Genomic DNA, 26,722 nt, shown 5'->3' with positions numbered 1-26,722 from the left:
AACACAATCATGAGACTGTTTGCTCTAGAGGTAAAGGATTTAAGACAACAGTAAAAAGGAGAGAGATGAACTCAAAAGTCTGTACCAGCTTCCTGTGAGGAGGGCAAATGAAAGGCATAACACCGTTGGCTTCAAGGACAGCCCATGGGTTTTCTGGACACACTCCAAAAGAGGCCTTCCTCTGGGAAACTTCTCTTCAAACCACCTGCAGAAATTTTCCTCCAGCACAGCTCCTACAGTAAATCTTGTATTACCAAGGGGCTTGTTTAATTTATAAAAACATCCAACCACATACCTGTATCCCATCTGTTTGACTGAGGTACAACTGGATGTTGACATAGTCAGGTCTGTTCTCTTGCCAAAACTGAGAGGACATAAAAGTAAATAGACATGTGAATTCTCTCTGCAGACTCAGACTTTCTCCTCTTCTAACATACGTGATTCCACAATTTAAGATGTATCTGGTCTAATCACAGTCAACATTTACAAGCAATATACACACCAGATTCTAGCATTAATAACCTGTGCCTCCTGGCACAATTAGCGTAAGCAGCAGTAGTGTAAGAGAAGAATTCTGTTGTCATTACAGATATAGAATCAAGCATGCTAAATACCACACTGATATTCCCCGAAATCCTTCCACATATCTCGTATTTTATTCCTGAATCCCTAAATTATAGCCAAGAGTTCACTCATAAAGAGCACGATTTTCTTACAAAAACAACACCAACACTAAATTAGTGATAAATAATATGCATGCTAGGAATCAAACAATACAAAACAAACAAGACAAAAACGAAAGGCTCTGTTCCTGTTCCTGCCTTCCTCCTACTCAGCCCTGGTTTTCCTTGTACAGAACTGTATGAGGCAGGAAATACACCTGCCAAAGAAAAAATAGTCTGGGGGAAAAAATCGTGAATATTTCAATACCTTGAAAAGTAAAATAAAAAAGATACCATCTAAAGGAAAATAAACTCAACAAAGAGGTTAAAAGGATCGTTGTTGTCCCTATATGCTTCCTTTTACCTTCTTCATTTTCATTTTAAAATAAACCTACTAGTAACTGACCTGACTCTGACTGACTCCAAACTCCTGAAATCTATTTTTTTGTTGTTGTTGTTGTTTATTTTTAATTTTTTTTTTTATTTTTAAATTTTTTTATTTTTTTTTTTAATTTTTTATAAACATATATTTTTATCCCCAGGGGTACAGGTCTGAAATCTATTTTTTTTTTAATTTTTGTACCTGAAACTAACATTGCACTGTATGTTGACTAACTGGAATTTAAATAAAAGCTTAAATGAGAAAAAAATATATATATTTTTTTATTTTTTTTTAAAGATTTTATTTATTTATTTGACAGAGAGAAATCACAAGTAGATGGAGAGGCAGGCAGAGAGAGAGAGAGGGAAGCAGGCTCCCTGCTGAGCAGAGAGCCCGATGCGGGACTCGATCCCAGGACCCTGAGATCATGACCTGAGCTGAAGGCAGCAGCTTAACCCACTGAGCCACCCAGGCGCCCGAGAAAAATATTTTAAAATATATTTTAAAAAATATTATATGTTACTTGAAATATTTAAAAATTTAAAAATAATTTTTAAGATAACTCTTTTATTCATAAAAGTATTCTTCTTAGGGCCACCTTTCAAGATCCTGAAATAAGGAGAAGTTAAAAGTTAAGGATCAAGCATCAAAAGTGGAAGAGAAGGAGGGGCATACAAGAGCATGGTGGGCTCCTCGGATAACAGGTGTGGATCTGAGTGTCTGAGGTGACAGGACCAGCACTTCTTCAAAAGCCAAACCATTTGTTGAGCCTAATCAGCATAGTGGGTTTGCTTGAGATGGAAAGGTTTGCTGGAATTTACTGCAGCAAGAAGATCACTGATTTAAAGTACTATTTCTATATAGTATAATGATGTTTATAAAGCACCATTATCTATAATAGCCAAATTATGGAAACAGCTCAAGTGCCCATTGACTGATGAATAGATAAAGATGTGATACACACACACACACACACACACACACACACACAACATACATTATATACACATGCAGTGGAATATTACTTGGCCATCAAAAAGAATGAGATCTTGCCATTTGCAAAAACATGGATAGAACTAGAGAGTATTATGCTAAATAAAGTAAGTCAGTCAGGGAAAGACATATACCATACGATTTCACTCATATGTGGAATTTAAGAGGCAAAACAAATGAGCAAAGGGGGAAAAAGAGAGAGGGAGACCAACTAAGACTCTTAGCTCCAAGGAACATGCTGATGGTTATCAGAGGGGATGTGGGCACTGGAATGGGTGAAATAGGTGATGGGGATGAAGGAGGGCACTTGTGATGAGCACTGGATGATGTACGGAAGTGCTGCATCAGCCCTCTGGAACACCTTACAATGGAAGGTAAGAGCACTTGGCAGGTAACTGACTTGTTTCTATCACCACCATTGTCTGGCCCTGAGACTTCTAAGGAGTTACTGATTCATCTTGGCCTCTGTTTCTTCATCAGGTCAGTGATAGGTAGCGTTGAACATCATCATTCCCCAGGTCTCTTTTCAGATCTGAAATAATACATTTTCTGATAGGTGGAAACTCTGAATATAAAATCCCAATAAAAACATATTTTACTTTAAGAGTGATGTGATGATTCTCAGCTCCCATAATATTCTTAAAATATAATCATTAGTTATATCCCATCAAATGGTTGCTTCAAGTTATATCCAAATGCTAAATTCATTTTTAGGCCATTTCTGAAATGAATCAGAGTTTATGAGTTTTAACTGTGAAGAAATAGAAACTTCTACATGCAAGTATAGAATAGCACCTCACAAAACACATGGCTTGTGTTGATTCTCGTCTTAAATGTCTAACAGGATGCTATTCTGAGATCGGTCCTGTGACTCCTGCATCAATAACTGTGTTTGGTGTCTACTGCCCCAAGTAAGAACTGTACAAATTTGGATAATGTTTTTTAATGATTTCAATGTCTCCACTTTAACTTACCCATTACTGAAGATAATAATATCTACTCAAGGCACAATGTTCTCCAACTAATGGAACAGTAAGAAAACAGACATGTGGATCAATACAATCTTGCAAGTAGATTAGGATTGTAGGATCATGCACAAATATTATATTTTTCAATTTTATTTATCCTGCCTATACTCCTCCTCATTTTTCTCCCAAATAAAAAATAACAGGATGTGAGTCCTGGAAAGAATTTTACAGATCACTAATAGGAATCATAGCAATCATTTGTTAAATGCCTTCAAAATGATAAATACTTTAGGTACGTTAAAGCTGAGTCTTACATCAGGTTTCAAGTGCTGTTAGCCTCCTTTACAGATTGAAAACATAAACTGGGTTTATAGAGGTTAAGTGATTTACCCAAGGACACAGTTCATATAAGGTAGAACCACTGTTCCATTGTAAATGACTCCGAATGCCTGATGGAGCCCTGATCCTTCATTTCGACTTTCCCAATATGACTTACAGAGGTAAAGGGACTCGAAGTAAGTCACACCATTGCTATTGGCAGATCTGGTACCAGATCACCTGACACCTGGCCCTGCACACTTCCCTCACCAGGTTGGACAATCTGGCCAAGCAAGATCCACATCAGATCCACTTTTATCACCACTGCAGACAGACTGACACCAAGACAGAGTGACTGGGGCAACCCAGATAGCTTTGACCGAGGCATTCTAGAATGATGTGAAAGAACTCACAGCTGGAACAAGATTGAAAGACTATATCTTCATTTGGTTTTCAAAAACACTTTCAGGTATTCTTATACAGACTGTATGTAAAGTCCCTATGCTTTATTGCTATTGCTTTCTCTTTCTCTCTCTCTTACACACACACACACACACACACACACACACTGAACTTGATAACACAGTTGCAAACACATCATTCTCCAGACACAACTGAAGGACCGGTGTTCACCCTGCTGGTGGGAAAAATCAAAACACAGATGCAGAGGTGTTTGTAGAAGATAATCATCACTGTATTGTTCACACAGTTATAAGCTTTTATATTATTTACTCCATGGACTCCTAAGGGGAAAGCACATCCATCAAAAGACATGAAATGGAAAGAAAACATAAATCTTAAGATTCAGCTCCTTTGAGGGTCCAGCCACTTATTCTTTTCTTTCTTTTATTCCTTTCCTTCCCCACTCCTATGCCTTATAAAGCATCTATTATTCAAATGTGCCTGTCCACATCTTGGATCATTTTACTTAAAAAAATGTACAGGTTCTGTGTATCAGTTCAAGAAAGTTGAAAAATTACAAAAACAGAGGCAGAATTAGGAAATCCCAGAAGTAATAAAACTGGTCAATAATCACAGGAAGAGAGTTTCAATCTCGCTTGCATTTAGAGGAGAAAATAGAATGAGATCTCACTGTTTATATTAACTGTTGGTAATATAACATTTTAAAGTAAGTGCCTCTCATACTTTGTTTTTTATTAAATTTTATTTATTTATTCAGAGACAGAAGGAGAGAGAGCACAAGCAGGGGGAGCAGCAGGCAGAGAGAGAGGGAAAACCAGGCTCCCCGCTGACCAGAGAGCCCGATACGGGGCTTGATCCCAGGACTCCACGATCACGACCTGAGCCAAAGGCAGATGATTAACTGACTGAGCCACCCAGACACTCCCTATCTTCCCCACTTAGGATGGAAATCACATGAGATTAAAAAAAAATTGCTTCTTATTTTTATTTTACCTGTAGCTCCCGGTCCTAGAACAGCTTGTGATTTATAGTAGGCAATGAGTGAATATTTAATGAGTGACAGAATGACAGACTGAATAAATGAATATCTGAAGTGCTCCTTTTTTTTAAAGATTTTATTTACTTATTTATTTAGAGAGCACATGAGCAGGGGGAGGGGCAGAGGGAGTTGGGGAGAATCTCAAGAACATTCCATGCACGATATGGAGCCTGATGTGGGGCTCAATCCCAGGACCCTGAGATCATGACATGAGATGAAATCAAGAGTTGGACGCTTAACTAACTGAGCCACCCAGGGCCCATCATTGCACTGTTCTTTGTAATAAAAAAGTAAATATCCATCATTAAGGGATGGTTAAATAAAGCACTGAGTACATCCATACTACAAAATAGTTTACAGCAGTAAAGAGAATGAAGTAACTTTATATGTACTATTATTAAAAATGTTTAAGACATAGTGATAAGTTCAAAATAAACAGTTCACAGAACAATGCAAATAGTATGGAAGAATTTATAGAACACTCATGAGTTGCCTCTGGTTATACAGATCGGGTGAGGGAAGTAGTAAGGGAGGATTTGGTTTATCTGAATTATATGACAGTTTTCAAAGAAGGCACACAGATGGCCAAGAGGCACATGAAAAAATGCTCAATATCACTAGTCATAGTGGAAATGCAAATCAAAATCACAATGAGATACCACTTCACATCTGTCTAGATAGCTAGTATCAAAAAGAAATAGTAAGTGGTGGTGAGGATGTGGAGAAAAGAGAATCTTCACATACTGTTGGTGGAAATGTAAGTACTGTGGAAAACACTAATTTGAAAAGATATATGCACCCCTATGTTTACTGAAGATCATCTGCAACAGTCAAGATAAGAAAGCAACCTAAGTGTTCACTGACACATGAATGGATAAGGAATATATGTATATATATTTGATCTTGTCATTTGCAACAATATAGGTTGACCTAGAGGGTATTACATGAAGTGAAATAAATCAGAGAAAGACAAATGCCACACAATTTCATTTATATGTGGAGTCTAAAAAACAGAACAAACATACAGAAACAGGCTCATAAATACAGAGAACAAACTGTGGCAGCCAAAGGGAAAAGGGTTGGGGGGAGGGGTCAAATAGGTGAAAGGGACCGAGAGATACAAACTTCCAGTTACAAAATAAGTAAGTCACAAGGTTGAAAATTACAGTATAGAGGATACAGTCAATAATATAATAATAATCTTATATGGTGACAGATTATCACTGCACATATCGTGGTGAGCAGTTTGCAGTGTGTAATTGTTGATTCACTATGTTGTATACTTGAAACTAACATACTACTGCATGTCAACTATCCTACAATTAAAAGAAAAAGGAAGAGCACCTGGGTGGCTCAGTCAGTTAAGCATCTGCCTTTAGCTCAGGTCATGATCCCAGGATCCTGGGATGGAGTCCTGCACTGGGCTCCCTGCAAAGCTTCTCCCTCTGCTCCCCATTCCCCGTCTCTCATGAATAAATAAATAAAATCTTTAAAAAAAGGAAAAGGAAAAAAATTGCAGGAAAAATGCACGTGTATTACTTATATAATTAAAAAAAATAAAAGATGCATATATTAATACATAAATAAAAGGCTACATGTAGGATAGATGAAGAAGGCCTTTTAAAAAATATCTTTAAGAATTAAAACTTAGAATTTGGGATTTTGAAATTCTGCCTGGTGTGCCCAAAGCCGGATGATGGTCCATTTGGAATATTAAAGGCAGAAATAAGAGGTTAGAGTTAACAGAACACAGGATGGAAAGTACAGTAACAACCATCTGCTGATCTTCCCCTGTCTGTCTTCCCTTACGACCCTCATACACATGTATCATTGCCCATATCCCTACATTTCTATGTTAAAACACAAATAGTAGCATTTTCTTTTTCTTTTCTTTTTTTTTTTTAAGATTTTATTTATTTATTTGACAGACAGAAATCACAAGTAGGCAGAGAGAGGGGAAGGAAAGCAGACTCCCTGCTAAGCAGAGTCTGATGTGGGGCTCGATTCCAGGACCCCGGGACCATGACCCGAGCCGAAGGCAGAGGCTTTAACCCACTAAGCCATCCAGGTACCCCAATAGTAGCATTTTCATGTTAAAACATATCATAGATATATAAATATACTCTCACTTACCAATATCTGAAAATATTTTACTAAATTATTAATGTTACTTCTGTTCTTTGAAGTTTAAGAGATTTTTTTTTCTTCTTTCAATTTCTCTGCCTTATTTTCTGGCTTATTCTACAATGAACATTTATTGATTTTGTAATTAGAAAAAATAATTTTTTTATTTAAGAACATTGCAAAAGGAAAAACAAACCTAATTTTACCTTGTTATGTAACACACAGAGTAAGTCTGCAAACCAACGGAAGGACTGGATGTCTCTGCACACCCAAATAAAATACAGTCTTCTAAGCTTGTATGGTTTCCAGTCATCCCTTTAAAATTAAAAGAACACAATAGTGATTAGGATGGCCAAAAAAAAAAAAAAAAAATTAAGAAACCTCATGTCTTTGAAAATTTGCTTTTCATTTACTAATGAAAAACCAGTCATTTGCATGTATCATTTTATCATCTTTTATCATTTGTCATTGCACTTACTACAACTCCCAAATGAATTTAAAATATAATACATAGACTCAGAGGCATGATGTACTCCACGAGTTTAAGTGTTTATACGTGTGAATATTCTACGTATACCACATATTTTCAGTTCAAGGCAATAAACTAAACTCCTGGATGGGAATATGAGCCCAGGCTCTCAGAAGAAAAGTTCTCTATTTTCAGTGAATGCTATCACTCAGCAGGGCGCCAGTGGTCATTAGCCGTGCCCTGGCCTCCAGGCAAAATGAGGCAACACCATTCCAGAAAGCTGGTTGTTTACTCCCCTTTTAAAAATCACTAAAGAAAGAGATGTAACAGTCACCTACTATGTAATGCATTCCAGGGCCTCATAATTCCAAGTCTGGATTCCTATTCATAATTATGGAAGTGGCCTGAGGTTAAGAAAATATTTTCTCCTTTTCTTAACTTTAAGTGTCCAAATAACTTGCAGTATGTTTTCAGAAACAAATGGTTTCTGGCTTGGGATATGGCTATTTTTCTAAGAACCTCCAAAAAGTCCCAAATTTGTAACAAGTGCTTAAAATTGAAATAAAATATTATTCAAACACATCATTTCAATTTTATTATTTCCTTCTTTAGTACTCCATAAAAGACTCTTAATGCAAATCAGGTCTACTTGAAAAGGAAAAGGAATTGATTTGAGAATAATTTCCTACTGTTACTTTGTTTGTGTTTTCATGACATTATTAATCCATTAATTTTTGCTTATAATCTTGGAACTAAAATAACTAAAAAGTATTTCCTACATAAGCAGTCTTACATTTGAAATTTCTATTCTTCGGTCTTTATAAATTTGCAGAGTAACATACCGTGGAATCATGTGCTTATTTGTCATCTGCCCAGCCAAGTTACCATATGTCTACAATGACCCCACCCCTTTATTTCCATATCCCATTAATCTCTCTTCTTTTTATCAGACTTCTGATATTTCAGAAATAATATTTATAAATGTCTTACTGCTTTATATTTGGTTTGCTCCATTTGAATACAAGTTATTTAAGGGCAGGGATCCTATTTCATGCATTGCAGTATTTACCAGTCACTATAGGATGGATGGGCACACAGGTGCTCAAGACACTTGTTGACAGAATGGCTGAAGACTGCTCCTTAGCATTTAGGAGGAAGTACAGAGATGAAGGCTGCTGGAACGGCTTTGCAAGGATAGAGGAATGCCTGATTGTGATACTTTATTAAGACAGTGTGCTGAAAGCCATGCATCATGTACTGAGAATCATTGAATTCTCACTCTCATCAATCAGTAAATAAATCAGCAAAAAAGTACAGTAGCCCCTCCTTATCGGTGGTTTCACTTTCTGTGGTTTCAGTCACCCACCGTCAGGTCGCCTATGGCTGGGAGGCAGAAGATTCTCCATCTGGCATTTTGTCAGAAGGTCAAGGGCAGCCTTATGCTTACATCATTCCCCTTACCTTATCTCATCACACGGGCATTTCACCATCTCACCTCATCATAAGAACAAGGGTGAGTACAGTACAATAAGATATTTTGAGGGAGAGAAAGAGATACCACATTCACATAACTTTCATCACACTATAGTGTTATAATTGTTCTATCTTAATATTAGTTATTGTAGTTAATCTCTTATTGTGCCTAGCTTATTAAACCTTATCACAGACACGGAGGTATTGGAAAAAACACAATGTATGTAGGGTTCAGTACTATTGGCAGTTTCAGGCATTCACTGGGGATCTTGGGATGTATTCCCCCTGTACATGGCAGGGGGGGTTACTGTAGACAAACTCTATGAGGAATTACCTCATACTAAGAGTTCTCTATTTGAATTAATAAAATGGATCAAAATAACATACAGCAGGGTGTTGAGTATTGATGCAAATGGAGTTACTCCAATGCCTCCAGCCACACAGAGGCTAACCTCGTAGTTCAATGATTCCTCAAATGGACTTCCAAATGGACCATCAATGTATAGCCTGTGGAGAAGGCAAACAAAGGTGGGGGAAATGAAATAAGTTAAATTAATTCTCTGTAATAGGTAGCACACATGCTGAATCCTATTTCCAGGCTCTGTATGGCTCAGTTCTTATTTCATTGTTCTCATACTGAAAAAACTAAAGTAACAAGAAATGTATATGAAGTCTCAATATTAAAACAGGTACATCTGTTTCTAAGCCTTCCCTTTTTGAGGCAAACTTTAATTAAAAGTACAGAGAAATGTATATAGGGCCATGATAGATATATAAGGACAAGTTAAAGCTCTGATCATATTATATTACTGTATTTAACTAAATTAAAATATCAATTGCTTTACTGTGTCTAAATTCAATAAATAAGGTTCTCTTTAATGGCAAAGTCAGTAGCAGAAATATTTACTGTAACATTTACTCTGTGAACAGAAAAGTAGAAGGAGAGAAAAAAAAAAAGGAAACTCTTTCCCTCTGGCCCTAGTGAGGTTTATTAGTACAGAAACAACTGGAGAACAATCTCAGAGGAATCTCTACTTATTTGAGACTGTATAGTCAAGTGTGTGTGTGTGCATGTGTGACGTCCTTAACTACAGCAGAACTTGTTAATCGTTCACTTGATATTTTACCACCTCCCCTTCTTTCTTAATAACAAAACATTAATTTATTCAGGGAAGCAAAGTGTCCACCCAAACCACTATATCACCCAAACTCCATCACCCCAAACTGCATTTATTTTGACTGTGTGACTCTGTTCTGGTTAATATCATGTAAATGGCAGTGCTATTAGAAAAACTAGAAGGCTTCCTGCAGAAAGCTGCCTTAGCTGAAAGTAGCGCTTTTTATCCCTCCCTTTGTTTTCTTCATCCTGATACCTAAAATGTTGTCCTGATGGACTTCATACTTACCGTTGATGGCTGGAGAATTAAGATAGCCTCTCTAGACTACCTAGTTCCAGGTATCTTACTGTGAAAGATATCTTAAAGGCATTGCCTTGTCATGCTCTTTTTTTTAATTTTAAAATAAATAGCTTTGCTAAAACATAGCAACTATCCCCAAAAGTACATTTATGTCATCAACCTTATGATATACATCGCTTTCACTGTGAGAAGTGACCGCAACAGTGCCTAACTTACTATTAAACATCTGTGGTGTTACTGGTTAAACGTAAAATGAATGAATGGACAGTCTTTCGACCTCGGAGCTCCATGGCATGCAATCTAAGTTGTATCCCATTAGTCATTGCCAATATTTGGTTTCCACTCCTCCTGGACACTTACAGACTATACTTCTTGGAATTCTTGTGATTATATTGAGCCATACATCTAATTCTGATCACAGGGTTGTGAGCAGAGGCAATACTTGCTATTTCGGAATAAGGTAGGAAAAAGCTCTGTCCCTTCCATGAAAACTAAAAGCCATGAGTAGAACCAGAAGACAAAAGCCAACTGAATGCCTGACTTATCCTTGAAGGGAACTGTTCTAGAGCCACTGGACCCACAAAAGTTACTTCATGAGTAAGAAAGAAATCTGTTTTGTGTCTTACACATTTTCAGGATATTTCAAAGTTCACTAGTTACTGCAGCAGAATTCAGACCAGCATAACTACCACATGTACAGTTTATATTTAAATCTTCAAAGGAATTTGGAAGAGTACTGATTTAAAAAAAAAAAAAAAAACACTATAGCCTATAAAAAAGCTACTTGCTGTACCTCAAAAAAAAAAAAAAAAATCAAAGTTTGAATGCTTGAGGTAGTATTCTAAGCACAGCAGAAATTCAGAAAATACTGATAGATCACATACAGAAAATATGCCTGATTCTTATTACATCCATCTCCTTCACATTTTACAGACTATTCACTTAACAAATGTGCTCTGTGTACCAATGATTTCTGTGATACTATTTTGGACTCAAAGATAAAATTGACACTGGGACATCAAAAATGACATTACTGAAGTTTTTCCATCTTCATATTAAAATCACATTACATAGGTTGAGGGGATGAAAGAATGACTAGGATATTTTGATCTTTTTAAAGATAAGATCTTCTTTAAAAATATCAATGATAAAATTGGCAGATGATTTTAAAGTGTATTTAAAGAGCAGAATTTAGGATATGTCTCTTTATATTTGCCTGATATACAATGCTTTCATAAAGATATTTTCACTGAACAGAAAAAGAACAACCTGAAAACAAAGGTACCAGAAGATATTTGAAAATTAATTGATTAGTACATTAGATTCTTGATATAAATCTCAAAATATCAGTGACCCATAAACAAAATATGTGAATTGATTTTACCACTTCTCACCATGTAAACAAATCTAGAATATAAACATTAAGTAAGAAAGTTGTGTTTAAAAATAAATACTTCCAACTGCAAAAACAGATCATTGCAAATCTCTACAACTATTTTAGACTCCACTACACCCAGTGCAATCTTCTCTTAATTAGTCATTCACTTATTGAACAAGTGCTTTTATGCACCTGCAATATGCTAGACTGTGTGCAAAGTGTCAGGGAAACAGAAATGAACAAGACAGAAAATGTCCCTGGCTTCTTGGTTGATTCTCGTGGAAGAGGAGCTAGCCCATAAAGAAAGATATAAAAAGATCTATAATGTCATACAGGATAAGTGCTTTTAAAAAACAGGTAAAACAGGGTGCCTGGGTGGCTCAGTGGGTTAAGCCTCTGCCTTCAGCTTGGGTCATGATCTCAGGGTCGTGAGATCAAGGCCCACATCAGGCTCTCTGCTCACCAGGGAGCCTGCTTCCCCCTCTCTCTCTGTCTTCCTCTCTGCTTATTTGTGATCTCTCTCTCTGCCAAATAGATAAATAAAATCTTTAAAAAAAATAAAAATAATAATAACGGGTAAAACATAGTCATTGTTGGAGCTAGGTGACTGGTACATAAAAGTTCATTTTACTCTTCTGTTTACTTTTACATATGCTTGAAATTTTGCATCAGCAGTTTAAAGGGATAGTGAGGGAAGTGCATACACAATTGAACAGAGACCTAAATGAAGAGGCAAGATATAAAAATATCTGGAAAAAGAATCTTTCCAGCAGGAATAATGGGAAATAGAAAGAAACAAAGCCTTTTGGCTTACGGATGTATTCACGCAAGCTACACTTTCTGGGAATTTTCAGCTCACTTTCTTCATTCAATCTCCTGCTAATTGTATTTATGAATTTTTCTTTGTTAGGACTGATGCTCTGTTTGGACCAATCCCTGTCATTTCCTCATCAACAAAATTTTTACCATCTATCCTATAAAAGGCACTTTTCAGGCTCTGGAGATGACAGCAGTGAACAGGAGACAAATATCCCCGTCCTCAGAGAGGGCTTCTCTCTCGTGTGATTATCTAACACATCCATCATTTGCATATATTGATTATCTTCTGCGTGTAAAGTCCTAGAGATAGAAAAGCACAGGTCCTGTCCCCAGGAATTATGCTGCTGTCCCCTTCTTTACTCAAATCTGCTTCCTATAAGAAAAAACAGACACAAGGACACCTTATTTGACTAGCAAAGGGGAAGAGCAGTTAGGAAACACACCTCTTTGCTTCTTGTCTGCTTTACAATCGACAGCCCCCACAAGCACCCTCCCTACGTGTTTGGTGTTCCAAAACAACTTTTGGCAAAGAGACAAGAATTTGGGGTTCTAGACATTTACTGGGGTTGAGCGTACAAGCCAGATAATTGTCCTTGCCAAATCTGATTTCCTTCACTTCGAAAAGGATCAATCAGATGTGGTGACACAGAAAAGGCTTGCTGAAGAATTGTGGAGGGCCACAAAGATCAGTTACTGGCATCAATGAGCACTTGCAATGTCCTGTTAGGTCAACTGAGAGGTCCAGCGTGAGATGAGAAGCAAGATGGGAATGTGGTGCAAAGGACTTGAGAGAAGCAGCTGTCTGGGTTTTATTTTTCACTAATTTTTTTTTCAAAAGTATTCTTTTTTAATTTTAATTCCAGTTTAGCTGATAAACAATTCTATCCGTTTCAAAGGTACAATATAAAGATTCAACAGTTCTATACATTACAAAGTGCTCCTCAGGATAAATGTGCTCTTAATCCCCATCACCTTTTTAATTCATTCCCTTCCCACTGCCCCTCTGGTAACCACCAGTTTGTTCTCTATTAGAGTCTGGTTTGAGTTTTTCTCTCTTTCTCTCTTTTTTCTCCTTTATTCATTTGTTTTGTTTCTTAAATTCCACATATGAATGAAATCATATGGTTTGTCTTTCTCTGACGGATTTGCTTGGCTTAACATTATATTCTCTAGCTCCAACTCTATCCAAGTCTTTGCAAATGGCAGGATTTCATTCTTCTTTATGGCTGAATAATATCCCATTGTGTGTGTGTGTGTGTGTAACTTCTTTTCCATTCATCTATTAATGGACACCTGGGCTCCTGGGCTGCTACTATAGTTTGGCTATTGTAAACAATGCTGCAATAAACAAATGGGTACGTGTATCCTTTGAATTAGTGTTCTTGTTTTCTTTGGATAACAACCAGTAATGTCATTACTGGATTTTAGGGTAGTTCAATTTTCAGCTTTTTGAGGAAACCCCATACTCTTTTCCACCGTGGCTGCACCAGTTTGTGTTCCCACCAACAGTGCATGAGGGTTCCTTTTTCTTCACACCATAGCCAAGATTCCTTTCTTGTGTTTTTTTTTATTTTAGCCATTCTGACAGGTATGTGTTGATATCTCATTGTACTTTTAATGTATATTTCCCAGATGATGAGTGATGTTGAGCATCTTTTCATGTGTCTATTGGCTTTCTGTATGTCTTCTTTGGAAAAATGTCTATTCAGATCCTCTGCCCATTTTTTAATTGGATTATTTTGATTTGCGGTGTTGAGTTGTGTCAGTTCTTTATATATTTTGGATAACGCCCTTTATTTGATATGTCACTCACAAATATCTTCTCCATCCCATAGGTTATCTTTCAGTGTTGTTAATTGTTTCCTGCAGTGGGCAAGAGCTTTTTATTTTGATGTAGTCCCAATACTTTATTTTGCTTCAGCTTCCCTTACCTCAGGAGACATTCCTAGAAAAATGTGTTATAATTGATATCAGAGAAATTAATGCCTCTGCTCTCTTTTAGGATTTTTTTGATCTCATATTTAGGTCTTTAATCCATTTTACTTTTGTGTTTGGTGTAAGAGAATAGTCCAGTTTCATTTCTTTGCATGTTGCTTCTAGTTTTCCAAACACCATTTGTTGAAGAGACCTCTCTTCTCATTGCATGTTCTTTCCTGCTTTGTCAAAGATTAATTGGCTATACAGGCATGGGTTTATTTCTATTCTGTTATATTGGTTAATGTGTCTATTTTATGCCAGTACCATACTGCTTTGATTACTAGAGTTTGTAATATAACTTGAAGCCTGGGATTTTGATACCTACAATTTTGTTTTTCTTTTACAAGATTGCTTTGGCTATTTAGGATCTTTTGTGGTTTCACACAAATTTTAGGGCTGTTTGTTTTAGTTCTGTGAAAAATGCTATTGGTATTTTGATAGGGATTACATTAAATGCATAGGTTGCTTTGGGCAATATAGGTGTTTTAAAAATACTCGCTCTTCCAGCCGTTAAGCATGGAATCTCTTCCCATTTCCTTGTGTTGTCTCGAATTTCTTTCATCAATATTTTATAGTTTTCAGAGTTTATTCCTATACATTTTTTTTGTTGTTGTTTTGTTTTGGTGCAACTGTAAATGGGATTGTTTTCTTTCTTTTTTTTTTTTAAGATTTTATTTATTTATTTGACAAACAGAGATCACAAGTAGACAGAGAGGCAGGCAGAGAGAGAGGGGGGAAGCAGGCTCCCTGCTGAACAGAGAGCCCGATGTGGGGCTCGATCCCAGGATCCTGAGAACATGACCTGAGCTGAAGGCAGAGGCTTAACCCACTGAGCCACCCAGGCACCCCAATGGGATTGTTTTCTTAATGTCACTTTGTGCTGCTTCATTATTAGTGTATGAAAATGCAGAAGACTTCTGTACATTGATTTTGTATCTTGTGACTTTATTGAATTCATTTATCAGTTCTGGTATTTTTTTGGTGGTGTCTCTAGGGTTTTTCTATTTATGGTATCATATCATCTGCAGTTAGTGAAAGTTTTACTTTTTCTTTACCACTCTGAATGCTTTTTATTTCTTTTTTGTTGTCTAACTGCTATGGCTAGGACTTCCAGTACTATGTGGAACAAAAGTGATGGGAGTGGACATTCTTGTCTCGTTCCTGACCTTAGGAGAAAAACTCCCACTTCGTACATCAAGTATGATGTTTGCTGTGAGTTTTTCATATAAGGCCTTTATTTATTTATTTTTTTAAAGATCTTATTTATTTATTTGACAGAGAGAGATCACAAGTAGGCAGAGAGAGAGAGGAGGAAGCAGGCCCCCTGCTGAGCAGAGAGCCCGATGTGGGACTCGATCCCAAGACTCTGAGATCATGACCTGAGCCGAAGGCAGCGGCTTAACCCACTGAGCCAGGCGTCCCATATAAGGCCTTTATTATGTTGAGGTATGTTTCCTCTAGATCTACTTTGTTGAGGGCTTTTATCATGAATGAATGTTGTACTTTGTCAAATGCTTTTTCTGCATCTATTCAAATGATCATATGGTTTTTATCCTTTCTCTTATTGATGTGATGTATCATGTTGATGAATTTACAAATACTGAACCACCCTTGCATCCCAGGAATAAATCCCACTTGATCATGGTGAATGGTGCTGGTGAGGTTTGTGCACCTCTTCTTGGAGGAGGGGGCCCGTAGTACGGGCAGTAACGCAAATGTGACAGGAAGGGGCAGATCTGCTGAACCACAGGGGTATGGAGCTTGGTGTAAGCAAGTTAGGTAGCAGGGCTATGCTGGTTCTACAGGTGGCTGTTGTTAAGTTGGCGGGAGAGAAGAGGGAATTGGCACCTGGGAGCTCCTTTGTCCCTGAAGGCATCTTCCTGTGATCCCTGATCTTTGGGGCACACTGTGAAATGAGTAAATCACTCTCCTCCTTCCTTTAGCACTTTCAAACTGGTGCTTCTATACTGTATCTCTGTCAACTGTTTGTGGTGCTTTCTCTTTAAGGGTAGGGATTCAGCTTCCTAAAGCTTTCCAGGCTCTCCCACTGGAAGCTGAGTGAGCTGAGCCCAGGCTTTTTATAATCCCAGGCTTTCAGTCCCACTTGTTACAAGAACTCTCTCACTCAGCCCCTCTCTCTCAGCCCCTCTCACTTCCAAAGCCAATTGTTATTGGCTGTTCATGAACTCCCTGGTGTTCTGTCTCTGTTCATGAACTTCCTGGTGTGAAAGTCTGTTTTACACCCTTCTCCACATCACTGGTGTCCTCTCCATTGTGGACAGTCATGAGGCCTGTATCTGGACTCCTTAGATGTCCATGGGAAGTTGCAGTCTCTCCTGCAGGGAGCAAAAAAGCCACCCATGCAATGGAAAGCTGAATTTGGAAGAAATAAGGAAAGGAGATGGTTGGTCACAACTGTTTCATTGTCCAGGAAACCCAGAGTGATCTCTGGGGGTCATCTCCAGACTATTCAGTCTGTTTTATACCACTAGCATTGGTCAGTAGCATCAGGGCCATTTTGGTCCCAAACCACGCCATCACTATTCCTATCTTCTATGATGTGTCCTCTTCCGTACCTTTAGTTGTGGAGTTTACTCTGCCAATCTTCAGATTGTTTTCCGGGTTATTTACTCTGATGTAAATGAGGGTTAGCCATTTGTATCCATGGGACTAAGGCAAGTTTAGGGTACTCCTACTCTGCCATCTTCCCAGCCTCTATCTTCTCTGCTTTTTTTGTTTGTTTGTTTGTTTGAAATACTTTTTGCATATGGAGAAACAAAATTTTGTTGCTTTGGGAGGAGAGATGAAGAATGAAATTGTTGGTAATTTGGCAACATCTGAGCTTTTGAGGGAGGCAGAAAGGGGAACTATGTAAGTCATTTTTCATGTATTTAATGTGACTAATGTGTAAAATCCATTGCCTTTAATCTATGAGCAGTGATTTTCTCCCATCTTAGTACCTGCTCTATAAAGGAATGCAATATTGCTACTATTTTTTTTCTTTTGTGAGAAGATTATAGAAAATAAAGGTAACTCTCCAAAGTCCTGCAACAACAAAATAGAGGTGAGCTCCACCTGATATATATATTTTTTAATTTTTAAACTTCGTTGATGACTAATAAAAATTTCATTATGAAGGAGTGTGGGTATAAGAGAATTCTAAGAAAAAGATGGGTGCTCTTTCCTGGACCTTTCAAAAATATAAACTTTTTAAAAATTCAGTATGCTTTTCCCTTGAAAGTAGAGTACACTAACATGTTTAAAATTGATTGTAAGGACACCTGGGTGGCTCAGTGGGTTAAGCATCTGCCCTCAGCTCAGGTCATGATCCTGGGGTCCTGGGATGGAATCCTGCTTTGGGCTCCCTGCTCAGCAGGGAGTCTGTTTCTCCTTCTCTCTCTCCAACCCTCTCCCCTGCTCCTGCTCTTGCTCTCTCTCAAATAAACAAATAAAATCTTTTTAAAAATCTTAAAAAAAATAAAGTTGATTTAATTTTTCAATGTGTAATATAGATCAGCTAATAGACTAGTTATATCAGATCTCTTCCTCTCAAGAGAAAAATCCATGGGCTGCAAATTAACTCAACTATATTAAAAAATAAAAGACAACCAAAAGTTCTCGAAATCTTGTTCCCCAATACTTCCTATCACTTTCCTCTAAAACACACTGACATCATAATAAATTAAAATAGAACTTATTTAGATAATCTGATAATTTATAAAATTAAGAGAGATATGTTTATTAATTTAAGAAAATAAATACAAATTATACAAATATTTCATGAACAATAAGGAGGAAAAAAGTATTTTGCTGTCAAATTAATTTGGGAAATGTGTTAAGAAAATTTTTTTACTTGTTTATTTAAAAATTTCTTTTTTAGGGGGCAGACAGAGGGAAAGAAAGAATATTAATGGACACTTTGCTACTGGGTGTGGAGCCTGCTTAAGATTAACAGCGCTTAACACTGGGTGTGGAGCCCAGTGCAGAAGTGGATCTCACAACCCTGAGATTATGACCTGATCCGAAATCAAAAGTCAGATGCTTAACTAACTGAGCCACCCAGGCGCCCCTAAAAACTTCTTTAAAAAATAAAAATTCCAGGGCGCCTGGGTGGCTCAGTGGGTTAAAGCCTCTGCCTTCGGCTCAGGTCATGATCCCAGAGTCCTGGGATCGAGCCCTGCATAGGGCTGTCTGCTTCGTGGAGAGCCTGCTTCCTCCTCTCTCTCTCTGCCTGCCTCTCTGCCTACTTGTGATTTCTGTCTGTCAAATACATAAATAAAATCTTAAAAAAAATAAAAATTCCTTTAATTCAAAACTCCTCTAGGCCTTCCACATGCCAAAAGTGCCTTATGAATCTCCAAGCAGCAGATACACAACACTTTGTAAACATATTTCATCATTGGGGGGCCTGGGTGGCTCAGTGGGTTAAAGCCTCTGCCATGATCTCAGGGTCCTGGGATCGAGCCCCACATCGGGCTCTCTGCTCAGCGGGGAGCCTGCTTCTCCCTCTCTCTCTGCCTTTTTCTCTGACTACTTGTGATCTATGTCTGTCAAATAAATAAATAAAATCTTTTTTTAAAAATTTCACCATTAATTCTTTCTCCATAAAATATCTGCCAAGATTGGGGCGCCTGGGTGGCTCAGTGGGTTAAGCCGCTGCCTTCGGCTCGGGTCATGATCTCGGGGTCCTGGGATCTAGTCCCACATCGGGCTCTTTGCTCGGCAGGAAGCCTGCTTCCTCCTCTCTCTCTCTCTCTGCCTGCCTCTCTGTCTACTTGTGATCTCTCTCTGTCAAATAAATAAATAAAATCTTTAAAAAATATATATATATATCTGCCAAGATTTTAGAGAGTAGGGAACAAGTTAGGAAATAAAGAATCAAGAAAAAGAAAAAGCATTCCTCTTTACCGGACCCACATCCCTCGGTAGGTTTCACAAAGAATAACTAGCTGCAATAGACACCGGAAAAATCATTTTAAAGATTACGTGGGTGGGGAATTAATGTGCTTTTATTGAACATATAAGAATGGAAGTCTTAATATAAGTCAAGGCCAGTACTATCTGCTGCAGCAAAAAAAAGGGCAGAGAGATGATTAATTGCAATAACTGGCCATACGGGGGTTATAAAAGGGGACGTGGCTGGGACAATGCATAGGGTATAAAATGAGGTACAATTTGAGGCACAAATTACTTACATGTGTTGTATATCCATGTTATATATAATATATATAATATATTCACATATATATATCTGTATACACAATGATTTGTGTTTTTTACATATTATTAGTCATAATCTTAACACTGTATGAAGTGGGTACAGTATAACTATCCCCATTTAACAAGTGAAGACCCTGGGGCCACGAGAGGTGCCATGACAGGTCTGAAGCTCCCTATGTCCAAAATGAGGAGGAAGAGGATGAGGTAGAGGAAAACGTGAGGAGAGACAGACCAGGGTTCTGTCGACAGAGAGAACCTCCCAGGCTGTGCATCTCAGTCACAGATCTAAAAATATCGTTCCAGTCAGAAAGAAATAAGTTGTGCTTTCATGACAGCCACTGGTCAAATGTGAGAATAATCTGGAACTAACGCTACTGCTGGAAAGGAAGCACACCATTGCTCCACAGCTGCTCTGTCTGAGCAGCCATGCAATCCACCCTACAGGTGATAGAAGTGGAAAGAACGTGTATCGACACTTTGCCAATGATAGTCTTTCAGTGAGAGGAAGAGGAAGCCATTGACCTCAGCAAAAGCTACATGGGCTGAAATGTTAGATCTCCTCAGCGGTATTTAGGTTTTATAGCTGTGCATGCACAACTTTAAAAAACAAAACAAAACAAAAACAAAAAAAAACTTTCATTACAATGATTCCAGCAAGGATTGGGATGGGTAGGATAGAATGAACAGCTTCGAAGTTACAATTTTGTAATTCTCCATCCCTGACTTCCTGTCACCATAAAACTACTGTCCAATTACATTTTGATAAATGTAAGTTTCTTAGAAATTAAAAAGTCATGTTATAAGAGAAGAGTCTTTTCTCAATAAATATATTTTTAAAGAATAATCATAGGATATGATGTACTAGCCTAAGACATAAAAGATCTTGGGATTATTAGCTGTAAGCACTGGAGGAGAAGACCAGTAGGCAAAGATAAAATGAAGTAAATATTTTTTTCTTAATAGTCATTAGGTAGGTAAGAACCTTGAGCAATTTTATGGTTGTCTTTATGGTTATCTTTATTGATTTAAAGATCAAAAAACACATCTGTATGAATTTCTGATTTGATCTCAGAGCAATCCTGTGTCAGCAAAACATGGCAAAAATGGATATTCCTCCACATCTTCTCTCTGGGTTGACATCAAAGATGTTACTTTTAATGAAGTTTCAGAGGACAACAAGCCTTGGGAGCAGTGAGGTTTCTATAGGGAATAGCTATCTTTGAATTAAACTAGACAGCCCAAGTACTATTTTTCTGACCAAAATAAATTTATAGGCCTAATCTTTTTATTTATGGGAAGATGCTACAATGTACAACTATCGGCCTTTTCCTTGCCTATCTGGACAACTATAGAGCTATGTGGTTGGCACAGTGCTAAATGCTTTAGATGAATTATTTGTCATTATTAAATCAGAGTTAGATGATATTATTTGACTTCATTGATTAAGAAAGTGAGGTTCTGAAAGTTTAAACATTTCTTGAGGCCAAACATCTAATAAGTGGCTTATGTCTACCACCAAAACGAATTCCATTTTTGTTCAGAAAACAATCTAAAACTTCCCTAAATAGGAGTTTAATTTTTCCAATCAGAGAAATAATCAAATGGACCTTTTCTAAAGGATTAGTAACTCCTTTTATGCCTAGAATTATTTTTATCTTAAAGTCTATTTTATCGGGAATAATTTTGGTTTGGTTAGAATTTCCCTGCTATATTTCTCACCTTCTTTATGATCAGCTTTCCTTTATCTTTCAGTTTTTAGTCAATCTCTTGAAAATTGCCTATTGCTCTGTTTTCTTTTCTTATCCCAGGCCGACAGCCTTTTCCTTTGAACTGGAGATCTGAGTTCAGTTATGGTGAGTGACTTACCACAGTGTCATCGTGTCCTGTTTATCTGTCCCTCTTTGTCTGATTCTTCCCCTCCCCCTCCTTTCCTTGACTATATTTTTATTACATGTTAGTCTCTGCTTTTAGTTTTCTGTAAGCAAATTATGATGTTTCGCACTGTGAATTTTTGTTATATTGCTTGGGATTTATTGGGATCTTTGAATTTGAGCTATTTTTCTTCAAATACGATATAGCCTATACTCTTTCTTTTTCCCCCTTCCTTATGTAAGGCTAATGTGAAGGAATGCAAGAACTCCTCCCCCTACCCACTCTATTTCTTCAATCTTTCTTATTTTCCATATCGTCATCTCTCTATGCCACATTTTGAATAATTATTTCAGTTCAGTGTGACAGTTCATTTATTCTCTCTATGGCTATTTAACCTGCGAAGTTTATGATATTGTTTCTTTTATTTGGAGAAGTTCTATGGGCCCGTTTTCCAAAAAGCCCTGAGAAGTTTGATTGTCCTTTGTCCCTTAATCATTATTTTAATGCTCTGTTTTATTCCTTTAAATTTATGAAACATTTGTGTTATACTTTTTGGACATATGATTTCTATCTACAAACATGTACTTGTGGCATTTTGTTTCATCATTTTTTAAAATATGAGCTCATTTTCCTTGGTGTCTTGTAGAGAGGAATCCTTTGGGGATTACAACGTGTCCTCCAAGAGAGGATTTTCGTTTTCCTCTTCCAAACATCAGGAGGGTGCCATGAACCTGGAATCACTCTAAACTAAATTTTTGTCTATGGGTTTATTGGGCTACATACACATTAGGATTTTACTGTTCTAATCCAAATGGACATTAGATATGAAGGGAGAATTTTTATTTTAATTCTTCTCAGAGCCAAGGGGGAAGTAAGGCAATTGTCCCTACTATCTTGTCCTGAATGGCAGGATATTTATTCTCTATCTGATCCCCTGAGGATGGAGCACATGAGGAATTTAGGCCATTTGCGGGGTCCTCTGATCCACTCTCCCACTTCTCAGGGTCCAGGCCTTATCTCTTGTCCACCATGCATGCCTACAGCCCACTGAAACAAGGTCTCAACTTTGGGGATAGATAGATACGTTGGTAAGAGCAAATATGAGCTCAAGTACTCCCTTCACTTGTTAGTCTCTATAGAAACGTGTCATGGTTTATGATGCAAAGCAATATCATCCGTTCATTTTCTACCAACTCAAAGGTGCATTAAAAACTGTGTGGGGGGGGCACCTGGGTGGCTCAGTGGGTTAAGCCGCTGCCTTCAGCTCAGGTTATGATCTCAGGGTCCTGGGATCAAGTCCCACATCGGGCTCTCTGCTCAGCAGGGAGTCTGCTTCCCTCTCTCTCTCTGCCTGCCTCTCCGTCTACTTGTGATCTCTCTCTGTCAAATAAATAAATAAAATCTTTAAACAAACAAACAAACAAAAAACTGTGTGTGTGAGTGCGTTAGTAAACATTTTTAGATTTTTTTTTGGTATCATTTTGTACCATAGTAACATTATTATCTAGTATGCTATATGTATTTTTCACTCTTAGGAACACAGACACACACACACACACACACACACAACACACACACACACACACACACACACATACATGAATCTTCATCATTAAATATAGTTCCTACAGAAAATTAAGGAGAATTCTTTTTTGGCCTTTGTATTTTGTTTTATGTGTTGGCTAATGTCCACTTGATCTGCCAGTATGCAACTTAACACTTTAATTCAGATGCAAAAAACAGTTCAAATAATATCAAAGAAAACCTATCAAACTGTTCAACTGTTCAGTACTTAAGTGGAAACATGAATTATAAGATGACCAAACCCCTACTGGATTTTCAAATGTAACATCGAGCCAAATTTCACACCCCACTCCAGTATATATTTAAACACAGCTGTAACCCTTATGAAAATAAAATTACCCCTGAAAACTTTTAGAGGGAATAGAGTCCGTTAAAATAAACACCCTTTAAGACTGAGTTTAGATATTTAGTTGAGACTTTTTTTTTTTAACCACAATTAACCTTTCTTTTTAAAGATTTTATTTATTGATTTGACAGAGAGAAAGAAAGAGAGAGCACAATTAGGGGAGCAATAGAGGGAGAGAGAGAGAGAAGCAGACTCCCTGCTGAGCGGCGAGCCTGACCTGTGACATTATCCCAGGACTCTGAGACCATGACCTGAGCCGAAGACAGACACTTAACCAACGGAGCCACCTTGATGTCCCTTTCCAACAAAGAGTGCTATTTTATAAATTGTATTGTTTATTTAGACGGTAATGAATCCTTTTATTTCCTGTCTACTTATATGTCTTCACCCAAATATTTAATAATTTTTTTTTCTCAGACAAGTCATTCCATCCTTTTCCTGTCTTTCCTCTTTTTTCCATATGGCTACTGACCTTCCTGCTGAAAGCTAGGTGTAGAGCAGGCTTTTATCTTAATTGCTGGCTAATTCTAGCTTCTTTAACCTTTCATACCCCAAATTCCTTTGCATTATATTTTGGTTTTGCCACTTCTTTTCCATTAGTTTAGAGAGCTCAATTCAATTAAGAAATAGACCATGGCTTCTATCATAGTATGTGTCTTCTTGTCTTCACAGCCAATTACAAAAAAAAAAAAAAAAAAAAAAAAAAAATAGAAGTAGGGGTACGGGGGAAAATAAAACAGAAAAAGTGGGACAAAGAAGTAAAATAATGTTGTAGAATGTTATTCAGTGTAAATGGACCAAAATCTTTGGTTTTAAAGGAAAAGACTGTGAGGCTGGAATAAGAAAATAGAGTCATAAATCTCTTCAAGAGATTCAAGATTCCAGGACGCCTGGGTGGCTCAGTTGGTTAAGCAGCTGCCTTCGGCTCAGGTCATGATCCCAGCGTCCTGGGATCGAGTCCTACATGGGGCTCCTTGCTCGGCAGGGAGCCTGCTTCTCCCTCTGCCTCTGCCTGCCTCTCTGTCTGCCTGTGCTCGCTCGCGCTCTCTCCCTCTGTCTCTGAAAAATAAATAAAATCTTTAAAAAAAAAAAAAGCGATTCAAGATCCCATGTTTTATATCAGGATACAAAGAAGTTGAATGTTAAGGCATAAAGATATGGGAGGGAAATTCTAGCAAAAGCAAAATAGCTGTAGTTACATCGATTTCGGATAAAACAGACTTGAAGGCAAGGCACTACTATAGATATACTGTTAGTAATTACTTATAACCCAGCTGGCTATGCTTTCAGATTTTCCTTTGTAATCAGAGACTGACGGCTATGAGGAGGGAAACTCTATTCTACTCTATTCTCTCCTGCTTTGCATGCTGAGCACGTCTTTCTTCCCCGGCAACACATGTGGCAAAATGTGACTGTGAAGGGAATGAAAAGCCCTTCATTAGGCTGTGACTAAGACGATGTGGTTCGTTTCTATTTAAAATGTGGTTCTCAGACCATTAGTGTCAATTTTACCTGAGAACCTGTTGGACAGACAGAATCTTGGAACAACTTCAGATTTATTGAATCAGAATCTGTGTTTTACTAAGAATTTTGGGTGATTCATAAGCCCACTAAAGTCTGAAAATCACTGCTCTACTTTATCTTTCCAGAGAATTCCACAATGTCAATAGAGAAGTGGGATTTCCTGTTTTCCTCTTGTCCTCTGCGAATATTATCTTCTTTGAGCCTTTTTGAAAGTGATGGGTTAGTGATTTCAAGACCTGGAGGATAATGTCTACTACTTGAATATGAATATTCCCCCAAACTATATGCTGAACAGGAATGCAAATAAAATTACGCATAGTCCATGCCTTCAGCATTTCTAGGAGATAGAGACTATCTGTTGCAAGAAAAAAAAAATCACTAAATAACAACAGATAAAAGAGTGGTTGAAATGGAAGACAGGCAACTAATGTCCAAATTACATACACCCGTAGTCTCTAAAAACAAAACCAAACCACTACAATGGCATAGAACTAAAAAACAAAATCCAAGGAAGTAAGAATTCAGGAATACCTTCAACAAAATCTTAACCTATTAAGTTACATAGGCTTTGGGACTTAAAAGTCATATTAGTATACTTTGTGAGTACATGGATTTCAATATTCTGCCTCACCTTCCCCTGCCATCCTTTTTCCCTTCCCTAGGTGAACCCCAAAATGTTGATTTCAGCTGTGAAAACATTTACCAACTGGAACAATTTTCAGAAAGAATGAAATTATCACTGCTTCTGTCAATCTAGCTTCTATTCTTACTAATCAATGGATTAGTAATGGATGGAATAAACAAGAGGAAAACTATATAATTAATAAGTAAAACTGACAGAAGAAATTGATTTAACAGACAAAATACCACACATGGAAGTGCTTTGGAAACAATAAAACTCTAAAAGAATAAAACATAATTTTATAAGTACAGCTGGCTTAGGCATTGCCAGATTTCCTGCTTGGGTTTTATTACTAACTCAAAAACCTAAGAAAACCAGGGTGCTATGTCGAAATAGTTTGGCCCATGATTATCTCCAGTTGCTGGCACTTCATAGGCACCAAACAAATATTTGTTGAAAGAAATACTGAAAAAATATAATATATTCAACATGTTCATTTGTTTTTAAGACTACTATCATTGGGCCCTTCATTCCCTATGAGGGAGAATGCTCTTAGTAGGGCAAAGTTTTCTGTTCTCACAATTTCCACAGCAATTCCTTTTAGAACAGAAATTTTAACAACAAAAATCTGCGTTTTAAACTCCCAGTAGGAGAAAATATGCAACTTCAAAGAGTTATGGAAAACTTTAGGAAGATTGGTATGTTTTTACTGTATAACAATACAGTAAATATTTTATCTTTTTATTATATAATAATACAGTAAATTAGAATGTAGGCTCTCCATACTAGTTTACATCATTGGGTTTAGCAGGTGGCACTACATGACCTTGAGCAAGTTACTGATCGCTCTCTGCCTCAACTGTCTCCTTTGTAAATAGAAGGTGATCTAAATAATACATATCTCACGAGTCATTGTAAGGCTCAAATGGGGTAATTCAGGCAAGGCAAAGACCACTTACTGTCTACTGTTTATCCCATTTCCTTTTTTCATTCCCAGTTTTTGGGTGGCGTGATAGTAAGGTTTAGGATAACTAGATGCAAGACGTGCCGGGTTGAGATTCTGAGAAAATCTTTGCAAGGGAGGCTGACTCGGCGTGCCTACACATTTCAC

At 37.4% G+C, this 26,722-nt stretch overlaps 1 protein-coding gene across 2 annotated transcripts in view; it reads right to left on the bottom strand.

Annotated features, from left to right (window-relative positions):
- NOX4 (NADPH oxidase 4) overlaps positions 1–26,722 on the bottom strand; it is a 177,669-nt gene that overhangs the window by 16,174 nt on the left and 134,773 nt on the right. For both annotated transcript variants that reach the window (XM_059186909.1, XM_059186903.1), the window contains exons 14-16: positions 9,239–9,358; positions 7,116–7,224; positions 296–364 (exon numbers count right to left, since the gene is read on the bottom strand). In XM_059186909.1, the coding sequence (XP_059042892.1) occupies positions 296–364; positions 7,116–7,224; positions 9,239–9,358 (298 nt within the window). The remainder of the gene's footprint in view (positions 1–295; positions 365–7,115; positions 7,225–9,238; positions 9,359–26,722) is intronic.

This window comes from Mustela lutreola, chromosome 1 (assembly GCF_030435805.1).
Source record: "Mustela lutreola isolate mMusLut2 chromosome 1, mMusLut2.pri, whole genome shotgun sequence".
Classification (NCBI taxonomy): domain Eukaryota; kingdom Metazoa; phylum Chordata; class Mammalia; order Carnivora; family Mustelidae; genus Mustela; species Mustela lutreola.
The sequence above is the reverse complement of the archived record's forward strand: the minus strand, read 5'-3'. Positions and strand labels throughout refer to the sequence as shown.